The sequence below is a fragment of the Colossoma macropomum genome, unplaced genomic scaffold (assembly GCF_904425465.1).
Source record: "Colossoma macropomum unplaced genomic scaffold, Colossoma_macropomum, whole genome shotgun sequence".
Classification (NCBI taxonomy): Eukaryota; Metazoa; Chordata; class Actinopteri; order Characiformes; family Serrasalmidae; genus Colossoma; species Colossoma macropomum.
This window is the reverse complement of record NW_023494807.1, coordinates 27,638,471-27,653,520: the sequence shown is the minus strand read 5'-3', so window position 1 is coordinate 27,653,520 and position 15,050 is coordinate 27,638,471. Positions and strand designations below refer to the sequence as shown.

General features: G+C 38.3%; 1 protein-coding gene across 1 annotated transcript; it reads right to left on the bottom strand.

Annotated features, from left to right (window-relative positions):
- Positions 1-4,021: 4,021 nt before the first annotated feature.
- On the bottom strand, positions 4,022-6,281 carry si:ch211-162e15.3 (protein NCBP2AS2). Its single transcript, XM_036556327.1, has 2 exons — positions 6,215-6,281; positions 4,022-6,118 (listed from the first exon to the last, which is right to left on the bottom strand). The coding sequence occupies exon 2, from the start codon at positions 6,109-6,111 to the stop codon at positions 5,797-5,799; it is 315 nt and encodes a 104-aa protein (XP_036412220.1). The 5' UTR covers positions 6,112-6,118; positions 6,215-6,281; the 3' UTR covers positions 4,022-5,796.
- Positions 6,282-15,050: the final 8,769 nt, after the last annotated feature.

Sequence of the window (15,050 nt, the reverse complement as noted above, 5' to 3'; positions counted from 1 at the left end):
GGAGTGTCTAATAGAGTGGACAGTGAGTGGACACAGTGTTTAAAAACTCCAGCAGCACTGCTGTGTCTGATCCACTCGCACCAGTGCAACACCGCCATGTCAGTGTTACTGCAGTCCTGAGAATGATCCACCACCTAAATAGTATGTGCTCTGTGAGGGTCTATGGGGGTCCTGACCGCTGAAGAGCAGGGTGAAAGTGGGCTAACAAAGTATGCGGAGAAACAGATGGACTACAGTCTGTAACTGTAGAACTACAAAGTGTTCCTGTATGGTCAGTGGAGCTGATAAAATGGACGAGTGTAGAAACGAGGAGGTGGTTTTAATGAACTGCTCCGTGAGTGTATGATCTGACGACACTGTTTACTGTAGTGAGCTTGGTTTAGGAGACGTGTCTGGTGGGTTTGTCCAGAAACATAAAAGTAACATCAAGGCCACTCTACACTTCCTTGGCCAACAATCAAAAGTATGTGTGGCAGTGTCCGCCCTATGACCTAGGGAACTAGACAGAGTAGACTTCTATGTGGTGCAGATGTACACGCACCCCTCTTACCTGTTTGAAACCCCAGGTGGTACAAATAATCAAAGAAGAATTAAAAAATAGCTTCTTAATAAACACTGAAGTCGCTGCTAAAGCCTGAGTAGACCGATAAATCACTGTGACGAGCCAGTTATTAATCTGAGCCTCAGTAAACTGTTTTGCAGGATGAACGGTCTCCTCAGTTCACTCACGAGTGATGAGCTTAGCTTTGCTATTGTACTGGACTTGTACGTACTTTTCATGGCAAGTTTCAGACGACATTAACTGGAAATCACACAGCAGTGTGACTCACTGTACAGTGAGATTTCTGAGAGTCTGTTATTGGGACATGGCCTAATGTTGGCTTAGGTCATGAAAGGCCAGTGGGATTATGGGAGCAGCAGTGGACTGAAGCAGGGGATGAGAGTCAAAATAACACTGATAATTTTGTATTCATTTTTTGTATTCATTTGAATAATTAAATGCCAACTGGTAACAGCAAGAAACAGTGCGGAATAAAAATAACAATTCTTCCCCACATACTTTATCAATATGTATTCTAAATATGTCCTGAATACCTTAAGTTTTCATGCGTTGTAATGAAATAAGTAACAGAATACATTTCAGACAGTGCATTCAGTATTCAGCCCAGCTTACACGGAAAATACACAGTTGGTTCAGCTAAACTTGTTTGGTTTATGCCGATACATACGAGAGTTCGGAGAGGCCATGAACTGTTGCTGCAATTTTCAGGATTGTTACCTTGAGATAACGAGTTAATTATCTTGTGATCTCAAGTTAACTTTATTTTGAGATTACAAGATAACTGTCTTGGGATCACAAGATAATTAACTCGTTATCTCAAGCTAACTTGATCACAAATAACTCATCTCAAGATAACTATCTTGATCACAAGATAACTATCTTGTCATCTCAAGATAACTATTGATTACAATCAACTCATCTCAAAATAGCTTTATCTTGAGATCACAAGATAACTTGTGATCTCAAGATAACTATCTTGATCACAAGATAATTAACTCATTATCTAAAGATAATAACTATCTTGATCAAGATATTTAACTCATTATCTCAAGATACCGGTCTTGAGATCACAAGATAGTTAACTCATCTCAAGATAACAATCTTGATCAAGATATTTAACTCATTATCTCAAGATACCGGTCTTGAGATCACAAGATAAATTTCTCAAGATAACTGTCTTGATCACAAGATAATTAACTCAAAATAACTATCTTGATTACACGATTAACTCATCTCAAAATAACATCGAGATCACAAGATAACTTCTCAAAATAACACAATCACAAGATAATTAACTCATCTCAGAATAATAACTATCTTGATCACAAGATAACTCATTATCTTAAGATAACATCTTGAGATCACAAGATAATTAACTCATCTCAAGAAAACTATCTTGATCACAAGATAATGAACTCAAGATAACTTCTCAAGGTAACAAGATAAGTAACTTATTTCAAGATAATTATCTTGTTACCTCAAGATAAAATTGTTAACTCAAAATAACAATTCAGAAAATTATAACTACCTCATGGCCTCTCTGGACCTTAGATACGGGAGGGTGACAAAGGAAACATAGAGGTTTGTGTCGTATTAAGCTGATGGCCACCATGAGCTGCTAGAACAGCTTCAATGTGCATGAATTCTTTGAGCATCTTTATCTGTAATGGATGGCTGGAACATCATTCCTCCAGAAGATATTCCCTCAGTTGGTGTTTTGAAGATCTCCCATAGGTCTTCAACTAGACTGAGATCTGCTGACTGTGAAGACCACAGCATATGATAATCACACACAAATGAACCTGAATCATGCCAGTAAACTGCCCCTACAACACAGCAGAGCCATCAGACCTCCTCACTCTAGGGGTCAAGCATTCAGGCCTGCACTGGTGGGCTCTGCACATGCACTTGCCAACTTGAGCAAAATATGGGGAAGCATGACTCGTGACCAGACCACCATTTTCCACAAATTTGGAGAGCAGTGGTGATGGTTTAACACCACTGATCCCTCAGATGGTCATCCGTGTTTGTAATGAGGGGTTCATTCACTGCAGCTCCGCTATAAACAGACATTATCAGTCATCTGAGGAACAGCTGCTCTTACATATCACTCTAATGCACGAGCATCATGATCACTGCATTATTGATACTGATGTTACTGATGTCTTTCCCACAGATCTAAAAGCAGATGTAACTTTAGTCACTGTTCCTATGGAAACACTGGCCAGCTGAACAGTGTTTGTGACTGACACAAAGCCATCGTGAACCAAACTCAAGGTCAGCGTTTGTAGACATGGCACATAATATGGTAGCATATTATTGTATCGTGCAGTACACCAACCTTAAAGCATCTGCACTCATGTTCCTCTGCCACCTACAAGCAGCCTGCAGTAATAATAATATATATATATATATATATATATTTTTTTTTACTTATATAGCACTTTTCATGCTGGTGGCAGCTCAAAGTGCTTTACACAGCTTATAAAGTGTAACAGCAATACAAGAAATTATAAGTTGATTTAGAATCATAAGAAAATGATGGATCAAATTAAAAGATAAAAATACCACGAGGCATAAAGTTTTTATTACATGTTACGTTAAAGAGACGTTTTTAGATGCTTCTTAAAAGTGAGCACTGAGCTTGACTGTCTAATAAAAGGTCCACAGTTTAGAAGCAGATTACTGAACGAGTCTCTCCATGTTTTCTGTATTTTACAGAGGGTATTTGCAGAAGGTCAGTATCTGCAGATCTAAGATCTCGTGCTGGAACATAAACAGACAGACACTCTGTGATGTAAGCGGTGCTTTAAGGTCATTTAGAGCCTTAAAAACTAGTAGCAGAACTTTAAAATCTATCCTGGACGCTGCAGACAGCCAGTGCAGCTCTTTTAGAGCGGGAGTGATCTGATCTCCATGTTTTGTTTTTGTTAGGATGCTCATGTACCGTTTTCTTAAGAGGTCCAGTAAGAAGATCATTACAGTGATCAAATCGGCTTGGGACAAACGCATGAACAAGTTTCTCTGTGTCACTCTGAGATGGAAAAAGCTGAACTTTAGCAATATTTCTCAGATGATAACTTTAGTGACTGTGCTTACATGCGGGATAAAACAGAGCTCAGAGTCTAAGATCACACCCAGGTTTCGTACTTCAGGTTTGGTATATGAAGCTAAAGAACCAAGTTTCTCAGAAAGCAGTTTTTGTACCAATAATCAGTATTTCTGTTTTGTAATGTGGCTTTTGAACTAGTTACTCATTTTATGTTAGTGCCGGATCAAAACAGCCAGTAGAGGTCACTCCAGGATCATTAATTAAATGGTACTTAACAACTTATTTGCATAAAATATATGCAAAAAATGTAAGTACACTTGTGGCCTTTGAAATATTCCGTAGCCACTACCTGATGTGCACTTTCTTGAGGAGGATCTAAAAAGCTTCTAATGATTTACTCTCTGCAGCAGCATCTACAGTCACTTTATTAAATGGAGTTTATTACACCACTGACATTTATTCAGTTTTGGAAGTTATATTTTGACTTCCATCTTGACGTGTCATTAAAATAATTTGACTGCAATGACATGAAAGGTAGTAATTCTTCAAATGTGTAGAATTCCCATCTTAAAGGTGCTTAATGAACCCTACAGAACCAGATGACGTGATGTACTGGGACACAAAGTGTGTAATTAAAGACAGAGAACAAGTAGACGTCTTCCAATGTGCGATTATGGACAAAACAGTACAACTATGGCAGTCAGAACAGGCCCATGTTGTATCACCTACACCACATTACTAAATCTAGTCCTCACTTTTGCTCTGTACCAGCTCCCAGCATGCCTCTGTCTTCAACGGGCCTCATTCACCAGTCGAAATTTCTTCTTAAAACCTACTTCTGCAGTTTTTATGAAGATCCTGACCTTCATGAGTGTTTTCTTATTTGGGATTTGTTCTTAGGTAAGAACAGAATCTTCACACACTCAAGAGGACAGGGGTTCTGTGGTTTAAGAACACGTAGACCTTTCTCAAGAACAAATTTAAGAAAAAACGTAGGATGATGTTGGTGAATGAGGCCCAATGTTCTTAATGTTTCCTTCAGGCATGCTTGGAGCTGGGATATTCCACAAAAATGGCCTGTACAGAGTTACTGAGGTTTGGACTGAGAAACATTTACAGGTTTTTACAGCAGTTTCGCAGCTCTTGTCCAGCCCACCTGCACTGCACATGTGCGTTTCCTGCTCCATCACTCCTGATTCGGCTCCACGAGCTAACAGAGGTGCAAAAATGCATTTAAACACATTGATCTGAAGCTGTCAGTTCAATTGACGGTTTATCCTGGTCTGTTCTAATGTTGTCTTTTCTATTATTATTATTATAATTACTATTATGTTTCAGTTTTGATATTATTAATAATAAGTTGTATAACAAATTAGAATAATACTCAAAGTATGCGCTCTTATTTTGAAATTTGAAAAACTGGTTTGGGTTTATTAGCAATTAGCACTTAATTAAAATACATTTTTTATTTTTTAATGTAATTTCTGTATTATATCCCACTACTCTGTACAGTCTCTCCATTTTTTTCCCCATATTTTATTTTTCTGCATTATTTGATCAGAGCAGCTGCCCTGTGTGAATTTAATGATGTATGGACCAACAAAAATGCTCCAAAAATGCTTGTAAATAAAACCTCTTCGCATTAATTTACATTAAATGCAAATGTTTTTACCCTCTCATGCAAAGCGTTTCCAAAATTGTAGGTTTTTCTTTGGACAGCGGTAATATTGTTTTCTGAATCGCCACAAAATAATCGAATCGAAACGACACACTGAATCATCGAATCGAATCATGAGGTCAGAGGCTCTGAAACAGCTAATGGTGTGAATCAGGGGCCTGTGCAGGTGAACAGGACTGAGCTGGGGGTGGAAAGGCTGATGTAAGAACCCTTTACAGATCTAGAACTTTTCCATGTGTGTATTTACAAGAACAGTACAGAGTGAGTCCACTTGTTGGAACCTAATGGCTTATATTCCCGACACCAGAGCTTCTCCTCTTCACTTAAGCACAGCATTGGCCACGGTTGGCTTCCTGGTTGAATTTCCCCGTTCCACCTTAAATGGTGCAGCAGTTACACAGTCTGTTGCACCACTTAAGGTGGACCAGAAAAAGTGGAACACGAAGCTGAGTTCAGCCTCGTAGTTCCATGTGATCAATCCAGCTGGTCTCAGTCCACAAGAGGTCACTTTCTGTCCTTTATCTGCCGGCTGGCCTCCCTCATTCCCTCCTTCACCTCCTTAACGAACGTGTCCCTCAGCCTGGAGACGGTCTGCGCCGCTTCCGCCGCGCTCTGCGGCATTCTCCTCGCCTCCTCCCGCACGTGCCTGACCGTGTTGGAGTCCAGCACCCTGGCCGAGGCCTGCTTCCCCACCAGCTGACCTTTGGTGATGGCGAAGGCGGTGAGCTGCGCCGCCCTCCGGATGGCTCTGGACTCGGACAGCCGCTCCACCAGCTGCGCCTTGTTGATCAGGGCGACCAGGATCCTCTGCAGCACCATCCTGGAGCTGATCCACCAAACGGCAGCGCTGTTAGTTCAGTTCAACCGCAGCATCAGCCACGTGTGTCGGTTTAAGACGCTCTAAACAGCCGCGCTGTCTTACCTGGACGCGCTCAAGGTCCAGCGATCCGGGCTCGGTCAGCAGTACGCATGGTCGCCGAGGTTTGCTCCGGGGGTTATACAGACTGACTGCAAGGTGAAGCTTGTGCTGCCACCTACAGGGCGGAGGTGAATCGGTTCCTTTGATCAGGGTTCTTTTCAACAAATCGGTTCACACGGCCAGTTGAATCGAACTTCACCTACGTAACGTTTGCGTCCGAATTATGCTAAAATATTACATTTAAAATATACATTTTAAGATATAAATCAGTTTTTCATCAAATATATTTTATGATTATGTTAGTGAACATTAGATTGGCATTTTGTCTTTTATAGAACTATAAATTATTATTTTTTAATGAAATATTTCGTATAATTATTTTATTTGATGATATAATGAGACTAAATTGTGGAAATTATATTCGAATTTCATTACAAGTCTTCAGTTTATAACAGTTGGTACAAAAACATTGTTTAATTTGATACACAAGTCCAACTGAATCAAACCTCGTCTAATGTTTGCGTCCTAATTATGCTAAAATATTACATGTAAATTATATATTTTTAATAATATAATTAAAACTTTCTTTTTTATATGAAATGTATTAAATAATTGTTATATTATAAGGATAATTAGTGAAAATTATATTCAATTTTTAAGCTATATCAATATATTCAAGTTTTATCAAATGTGTTTTACAATTATTTTATGATATAATGAGGCTAAAATGTGAAAACTATATTCGAATTTTATTACAAGTCTTCAGTCCAACTGAATCGAACTTCATCTACGAAATGTTTGCCAAAAAAATCTTTAAATGATATAATTGTAATATACTTATTTATAAATCCATTTTTATCTAATGTTTTATGATCTTATGAGGCTAACCTGTAAAAGTTATATTCGATTTTATTTCACGTCTCCAGCCTAAAACACAAAAAGATCCTTTCATTTGGAATCGGTTCCTTTGAACAGGACCCTTCAAGGAATCAGTTGAACCGATTCACACCGCCAACTGAATTGAGCTTCACTATGTAACACTTGCGTCCGAATTATGCTAAAATATTCGGTTTAAATTTATATAACTTTAATAATATACTTACATAAATCCATTTTTTATCAAATGTATTATATAATTGTTGTTATGATATTATCAAATAGTGAAAATTATATTCGAATTATATCCTATAAATTATTTTTTTATCAAAAATATTTTAGAATTATTTAATGATATTGATATTATGGGGCTAAACTGCGAAAATTATATAATTTTATTACAACTTATAACACATGATACAAAAACATCACTGAATTTGGAATTGGTTTGATTGCTCTGTTTCAAAGAAATGATTCAAAAGAACCAATTCACAGGACCAAACTTCATCCGCGTAATGTTTGTGTCCATAAAATATTCAGCTGAAAGTGCATAGTTTTGATATAATTTTATATAGAAATAAACTCATCAAATCTACTTTGTAATCATTGAAAACATTAGGCTATAAATATATGACAGTATTTCCATAATTTAACCTTATAAAATCATAATAAAACATGTTATTAAAATAACATATAACACACTTCTCTAAATCAGTTGAACTGGATGTTTGATTCACTAAAACAGCTAGTTCAAAATGGTAGCTCCACCTTAAATAGTGCAGCTCTTACACTGATATATATATATATATATATATACACAATAATGTAATACTAGCAGAACCTTTTGGTGCTATATAGAATCCTTTTCAATCTGAAGAACGATTTCATGATGCAAAGAACCCTTTAATCATGCAAAGGGTTTTTTGAGTGTTCATGGTTCTATATAGAACCCTTTACTTTACTAAAGAACCCTTGAAGAACCATCTTTTTTAAGTGTGTTCATTGCTACCAGCAAATTTTGAACTCAGATGTGGGCTAATTTGTGTTTGGCAGCAAATTCACAAATCAGGACTTTCTCATATAGCTGAATAACTCACCCACACTTGCACTCAGAACTCAGGCCTGTCCAATAGCAGGAGAGTCTGAACAGCCCACTGACCAATCATCACTGTGAGCATGTAATCTAGCTTTAGTCTGAAATCCTGCTTTGTGAAGTAGTCCCAGGTTTACGCATGACTTCATCAAAACACCATACGTGCCCCACGACACACGTTCAGCCACTAGTAAATATTTACACAGGAATTAAGTGGAAGTTGTAGTAAAAATATGGGAGCCAAATAACGTTAGATAGAAAATGAGATAAAAGCAGAGCTTTACTAGGAAAGGCTTTACTGTTAGGCCTAACAGATGGTGCTGCAAGGGTTCTTTAGTAAAGAAAAGGTTCTTTATAGAAACTTTAACATTAAAAGAAACCTTTGCATGATTAAAGGGTTCTTTGCATAGTGAAAGCGTTCTTCAGATTGATGCCAAATGTGCTGTAGATGGTTCTATATAGCACCCTTTTTTGGTGCTACATAGCTCTATAAAGAACCGTCTGCAGCACATTCTCCATCTATCTGAAGAACCCTTTCACGATGCAAAGAACACTTTAATCATGCAAAGGTTTCTTTTAATGTTAAAGTTTCTATAAAGAACCTTTTCTTTACTAAAGAACCCTTGAAGCACCGTCTTCTTTAAGAGTGTAGGTCAACTTAAAGAAGCCTACAGCCGATTCAGATTCATTCAGCTCAGTTTTATAATGTAAACACACACACACACACACACACACACACTGTTGTGTTTAATATTGTATAACAGGTCAGAGGTCAACATAAACTCCAGCTCATGTTGAATATGTAGGCCTTCACTGTAACCGATACAGCTGGTCAGCTTTTTGTTGGCACTGCTTCCAGTGACCTTCCAAACTGACCTCTCTGATAGCAGCCCATGTGTGCAGAACATACTTTGAGAATCTATGGTGTTTCATTGACGACTGGCTGTTAATCTCAGAGGAAATAATCTTACTGCTGTTGGAAGGTTTGAATGTTAATAGATGAATGTTAGCCTTGATGAAGTGTCTCCCCATATGGACAAAATATACTCCAAATCTATGTAGCAAATATAATTTTGCATTGTTTGAAAATGTATTTGCTAAATATATTTTTAAAATACATTTATTGTAATTGTTTGTAGTTTTAATAAGGATTATAGATATAAACCAGCGGTGAGACAGCACTCGCACAAAATGTATTTCAAATAAGCAAGATGTCAAATCATAACTGCATTTTTACAGTGTTTAAATTCCTACAACTCTTGCTTTTGTCATGTTAAAAGTGGATTTGCTAATAATTAAAATGAAGATACTGGAATACAAATTCACTTCAAAAAGCAGTAAAGTGCATAAAACAGAATTCTGTCTCTTTTCATACATTTTCAAATGTATTTGATCGATATATTTACATACATTTATTTTTGTACGGACCTGTCCAGGGTGTATCCTGCCTTCCGCCCAATGACAGCCAGGATAGGCTCCAGCTCCCCCTGTGACCCAGATGGATAAGCGGTTTAGAGGATGTGTGTGTGTGTGTGTGTGTGTGTGTATTTCTGTACGGTACATTTCTATGTGAAATATTTTTCCATTCTTCTCCATTTTAAAATGTATTTGGTTAATATGGCAGTATATTCTGAAATATGTTTTAATGCGCCCTCTCCTGGCGACAGCAGAGTAGTGTCACTTTCCTTGCAGTAGAAAACGCCGTGAAGGCTTTCGCTGACCGTGGAAGTGCGAGAACGGTGTATTATATCGAACATTTATCGAACATGTCGCATCGCTCTATCGAGGAAAATTTATATCGTGATAATTATCGTTATTGTTTTATCGCCCAGCCCTAACTGCAATGTATTTGAAATGTATTTCAAATATAGTTGATCAGCTATGATGTGTTTGGTGTCGAAAGTTTGCTTCTTTAGTTTTGCCCTCTTAATCTCAGTGGAAACGGTCTTGCTGTTATTTCTGCTGGACAGGCTGAGTGTTAAAATGTTGGCCTTGATGGAGTTTATCTTTTCTGCTGAAGCTGTATACATTCTGGCTTGGTGGGCATTGAGGTTGGTGTAGCTGGAACAAGCTTGACCTGACCTCAGTTCTGCAGCTGTCCACGTTTGGGCAGCTGTTTAGGTTTTCTTTCTAAACAAAATGGTTTTAGCCTAAATCCTAGGAAGGATGAGCAGACTACCTTTTAACACCAGCATGAATGGACAAAATAAATTGCTACCTCATTGAGATGCAGTCATAACTTATTTACACTTAGAAAATCAACAAAACATGGAATTTGACCAGGGGTGACTGTACACACACATTCTAGTCTTCTTATTGAAAAAATAATTTATTATTAAAAGAGAAAAGTTTCTGTTCATATACACTCTCCTGTCATGATATTAGTGATTATGAGAAAATAATACTGAAAATAATTTCATTTATTGTCATTTCAATTCATTTATTTCATTTATTTATTATAGACATGTCACGACTGATTGTTCCAAAATCTTTGATATCAAGAACTTGACTTCCAGAACACAAAATAGCAAACCGAAAGTGGGTGTGGCTTAAAGCTAAATGTATATGAGGTGCTAGAAGTGGGTGTATTTACTGACATTGATGGATTGTAAAGTAATTAAGAAGCTCTGACATTAACATGCATGTGGAATGTTATTTAGCCTAGATTTTGTAATAAGCATGCTGATTGGCTTGTGGCATAAGACCAATTACTGGTATTTGATGACTTTGAATTTTTCAATATTCTGTATTTTTGAGGTAATTTGGTCAGTACCATAAAACTATTGAATTTTGATACCTAGGTTAACCAGCATCCAAAACACGATTTATGCTGGTTTTGCTGGGGGTTAGTTATGCTGGTCTGTGCTGTTTTTTCTAGCAGGGTGTACCCAGGTGTAAATAGTGTACAGCAGGTTGCAGATTTTAAATATTATGATTATTATGGTGGTAAAACTGTGATATATTTAAAATGGAAACCGTCCCAACATTCTCACAAATAAAGGTACCAAAAAGGGCTGTTTGGAGCAATAGAATAACTTTTTTAAGTTTAAAGAACCTCCACATAACCTAAAAGCCTTCTACCAAAAGGGTTCCCCCATTAAAGATTTCTCTTAGAACTGTACATCCAAGCCAACCTTTATTTTGTAATAACGCAACATACGAAGTGGCATTTAAGGATTCTGCAAATTGCATAATGAATGACTGTGCACACAACGTATGCTGTCAATTCATCAGCAGGTCCAGATAAGCTGGCCTACTCCTTCCAGTCAGCGAGGACTTCATGAGCCTGTGTGTTCCTGGACAGATACTATATCTGCTCAAAACAGGTTGAGCCTGACGCTGCTGAAGGTCTTCCAGGGTAGGAGCGTGTGTCCATGTGTACGACGCAGTCAGGCAGAGGATTGCATCATCTCCAGCGTCAGCGCACTGCGCTAAAGGCTAGAAATGAAGGCTTTTTGTAGGCCTGCGAGGAGTAGGGCTTAACCCTCTTCTCTGCAAGCCTTGATGGAAGCAGCCTTGGTTTTATTTTAGAGTCCTTCTTCAGTACTTTTCCTTCAAATTTACAGGGTTTGTCCCGTTTAGTCCAAATAGTCGATCAGCCAAGACATGTTTGGTGTCCGAAGTTAACTTCTTGCACTGGGGCTAATGTAGCCAACAAGTAAGCATCAATTAGCATTGTGCAAACTGCTTTAAACCGCCTAAATAGACTTGCTTATGTGGTTTCTGACACTGTATGCTGCACTGTTATATATGAAAGTGGACAAAAGGAGGGACAAAATTAGGCTTTAAGATGCTACTAGTGTTTTTAGCTATGTGAGGTACTTTTGCCCATAATTATAGACAACAGGATATCATACAATGTCAGAAACCACATATTCAAGTATGTTAATGACCACTGCTGTTATTGGCTATCTTAGAAGAGAGGGCAGGGTAAGGGGTGTGGTCAATATGCTGTTGGAGAGCTCAACAATGGCTGCTGCAGAGCACAGAATAGAGAGACCACATATTTGACTTTTAGAGCCAGATACGGTGATAAAATCATGAGCACGTGTCAGCCGAGCATGTCGACACACGGATGTCTAACGCAGAAACCTTGTAATGCACTTTTGCAGCTATTGTTTACCTGTTACTCCACTGGTAAGATAATGCTAATTTATAGTAGGCTGGTAATAGGATTTTGGGGTTATGTTAGCTTCAAGCTAACAGTGGCTAATATTTGCATATCATAGAAACTCACAAGATTAAACACAGATATTTAAACAAATGAACTGCCCCACTTGATTAGCCGTGCCCACTCACTGAGCCTTCATACTTGCACCAAATAAACATCAATGTAATATCATATCACAAATGTAAAACATCTAAAAAAAATGCTAATGACCGACTCAGCAGACTCTTTTTTGTTGATGTTAACAGGCTGTGGGCGAACTGGACCATGTTCTGTCCTCACTAGAGAGAGTTTTGAGTTTAAATAGTGCAAAACATCCAAACTGCAGTACTCGAGGTAAAGACAATGTTACTTAGATGTCTGTTATGAGCTTTAATGTGGCAGAATTGAGCAGCAAGTCCTAACAGCCAGGGCTGGGATAGCTACTGAAAAATGAGTAGTTAGCTACTTTTTGTAGCTACTTTCCCAAAATTTGTAGCTAGCTACAATTTAGCTACTTTTCCAGAAAAAGTAGTGGAAACTTTTTAGCTACTTTTTAAAAAGTAGGGCACTACTTTTTAGCTACTTCCTACTAGTAAGGGGTGATCAGCACTTGCCCGTTTGCTTGAACTGTCCACAGCTCAGTCAGGATTGCCACTAGTGACCGCGTTCTATGATTCAGATTTTGCGCGGACTGCCTGAAGCCTGTAGCGGAATTGTAGCGAAATTTATCGCTATAGCTACACAAAAATTTGTAGGCGCTACAGCTATTAGCTAAATTTCATAAAACTGTAGCGGCTACAGCTATTAGCTAAAAAAATTGGAGTTAACTACAAAAAGGACGGTGCTAGTTAGCATAAGCATCCAATACAGCCTCATAGCTCCAGTGCAAACCTGAAGAAGTAAACATTAGACACCAAATGTGTCTTGGCTATCAACTACATTTGTGTTAAGAAGGGAAAACTGCCCTCAGTTCAAACTGCCTTTTGACAGTCTTTTCTAAGCTTGCTTAAGTAACAGTGGGCCTACTGGCTGGTTTCTTAGCACTACATACCTCACAGTATTATAAGAACCACAGCCCTGGACAGCATGGGACGATTAGCACAAGTGGCTTGCTCCATTGTGTTTGAAAGGTGAGGCAGGTCAACTGAACATATGAACTTTGAACTTATTCAGCTAGGAACTGGTCATAAATGAGTTCTGAGTTCTCCACTCTTTAAATAAAAATCTTACACTGCACAACCTCTTACTGACCTTTACAACCACACTGTGTGAGGTTCTCACAGTGAGGTGGGTTTATTGCTTGTTTACTAAACTTTGCTCACACAGGTACAAGCAACACTTAAAGTCCTCTGTCATCTACTCCCCAAGGATTACATGGGATTTTAGTATTAGTGGCCAAATCCATGGAATGCTGTGATTAGCAGCTGCGTGTTTGTGTGAACGGTAGTGAAATTGTGTCGTTGTTTTAATTAGGATCATACATTTTCCTACATGTAGGCATACGACATGTAATACAGTGTGATTATATAATTTCAAATATAAGTCATGACTTGCTGGCAGAAAGATTGTAATATGATCTATACCACCTAGAGCTGATTCTCAATACTGCAGAGTTTCTCAACCCGTTCGTTGAGGCCCACCACACAGGTTCACATTATTGCTCCGTTCCAGCGAAAATCCTCCACCAAGCCATTAAAGGGGAAACCCACCAATTTTTCAAAATTTCTGCTCAATTAAATCATTGATATGTAAACGTTTGATGTGAAATCATTCACTGTAGAGAAATTTACTCTGATTTCTTTACAGTGGTGGTGATAGGAACCAGGGGTTGCTATTTCTGCAACACAAATAGAGTTGTTTTATTTACTGTCCAGTCAACTTACATGAATCTTCTGTGTTTTTGTAGATAACGCTGGTAAGAGTAAAATAGTGATAAATCTAAATACGTTCATTTTCTCAGACTATTTTGCCACACAGTGGCCTTCATGTACTTTGAATGGATTTTAAAAATACATTTTAGACCAAAACTTTGTCTCAAAGTTACCACAAAGCAATGTTCGAGGCATCAGGCAGCAGATTTGTAACCATTTCATGTAATAACTTTTTGTGACGTAACTTTCACAGGCATTAAAATGCTTTAGATGTCTGGTGTCTGTTAACACTTTTTTCATTTCATTTCCCTCCAAAACAGCCACTTGGGTGAATTTTTGGGACTTTGTTATTTATTTTTGGACCTTTCTCATCCTTGAGGAGGCCAGGGAGACATGGGACGGGCTGGCGGGGGGCGTCTCTCATGGGCCCCCGGAGCAAAATTTCGCCAGGCCTGACCTTTCTAAGCCATGGGGACAAACTCCACCAGGAACCGGAGTTATAAGCTCCGAAACCCGGGGAACCGGATGTTCCAAACTTCTGGGTTAATAATTTCCGAACCAAACACCCCAGCCACCCCAATATATTTGTTTAATACAAAATACATTTGCATGCCACAGTAGCATGTAAAATCACTGGACGTTCTGCACACATAATCAGTAGAAATATATCAATGCATACATAATTACAGATAATACACGTATTTGCACTTCAACACAGTGACATAAACTGCAGAAGATGGTAACATCAAGCAGAAGCATTCTTGGTAAGATTATGAGTGGAATGTCAACATAAGTAGGAGAAGGAAGTTGTAGGTGGGTGTCAGGGCTAAGAGTGCTGGTTGGTATCTG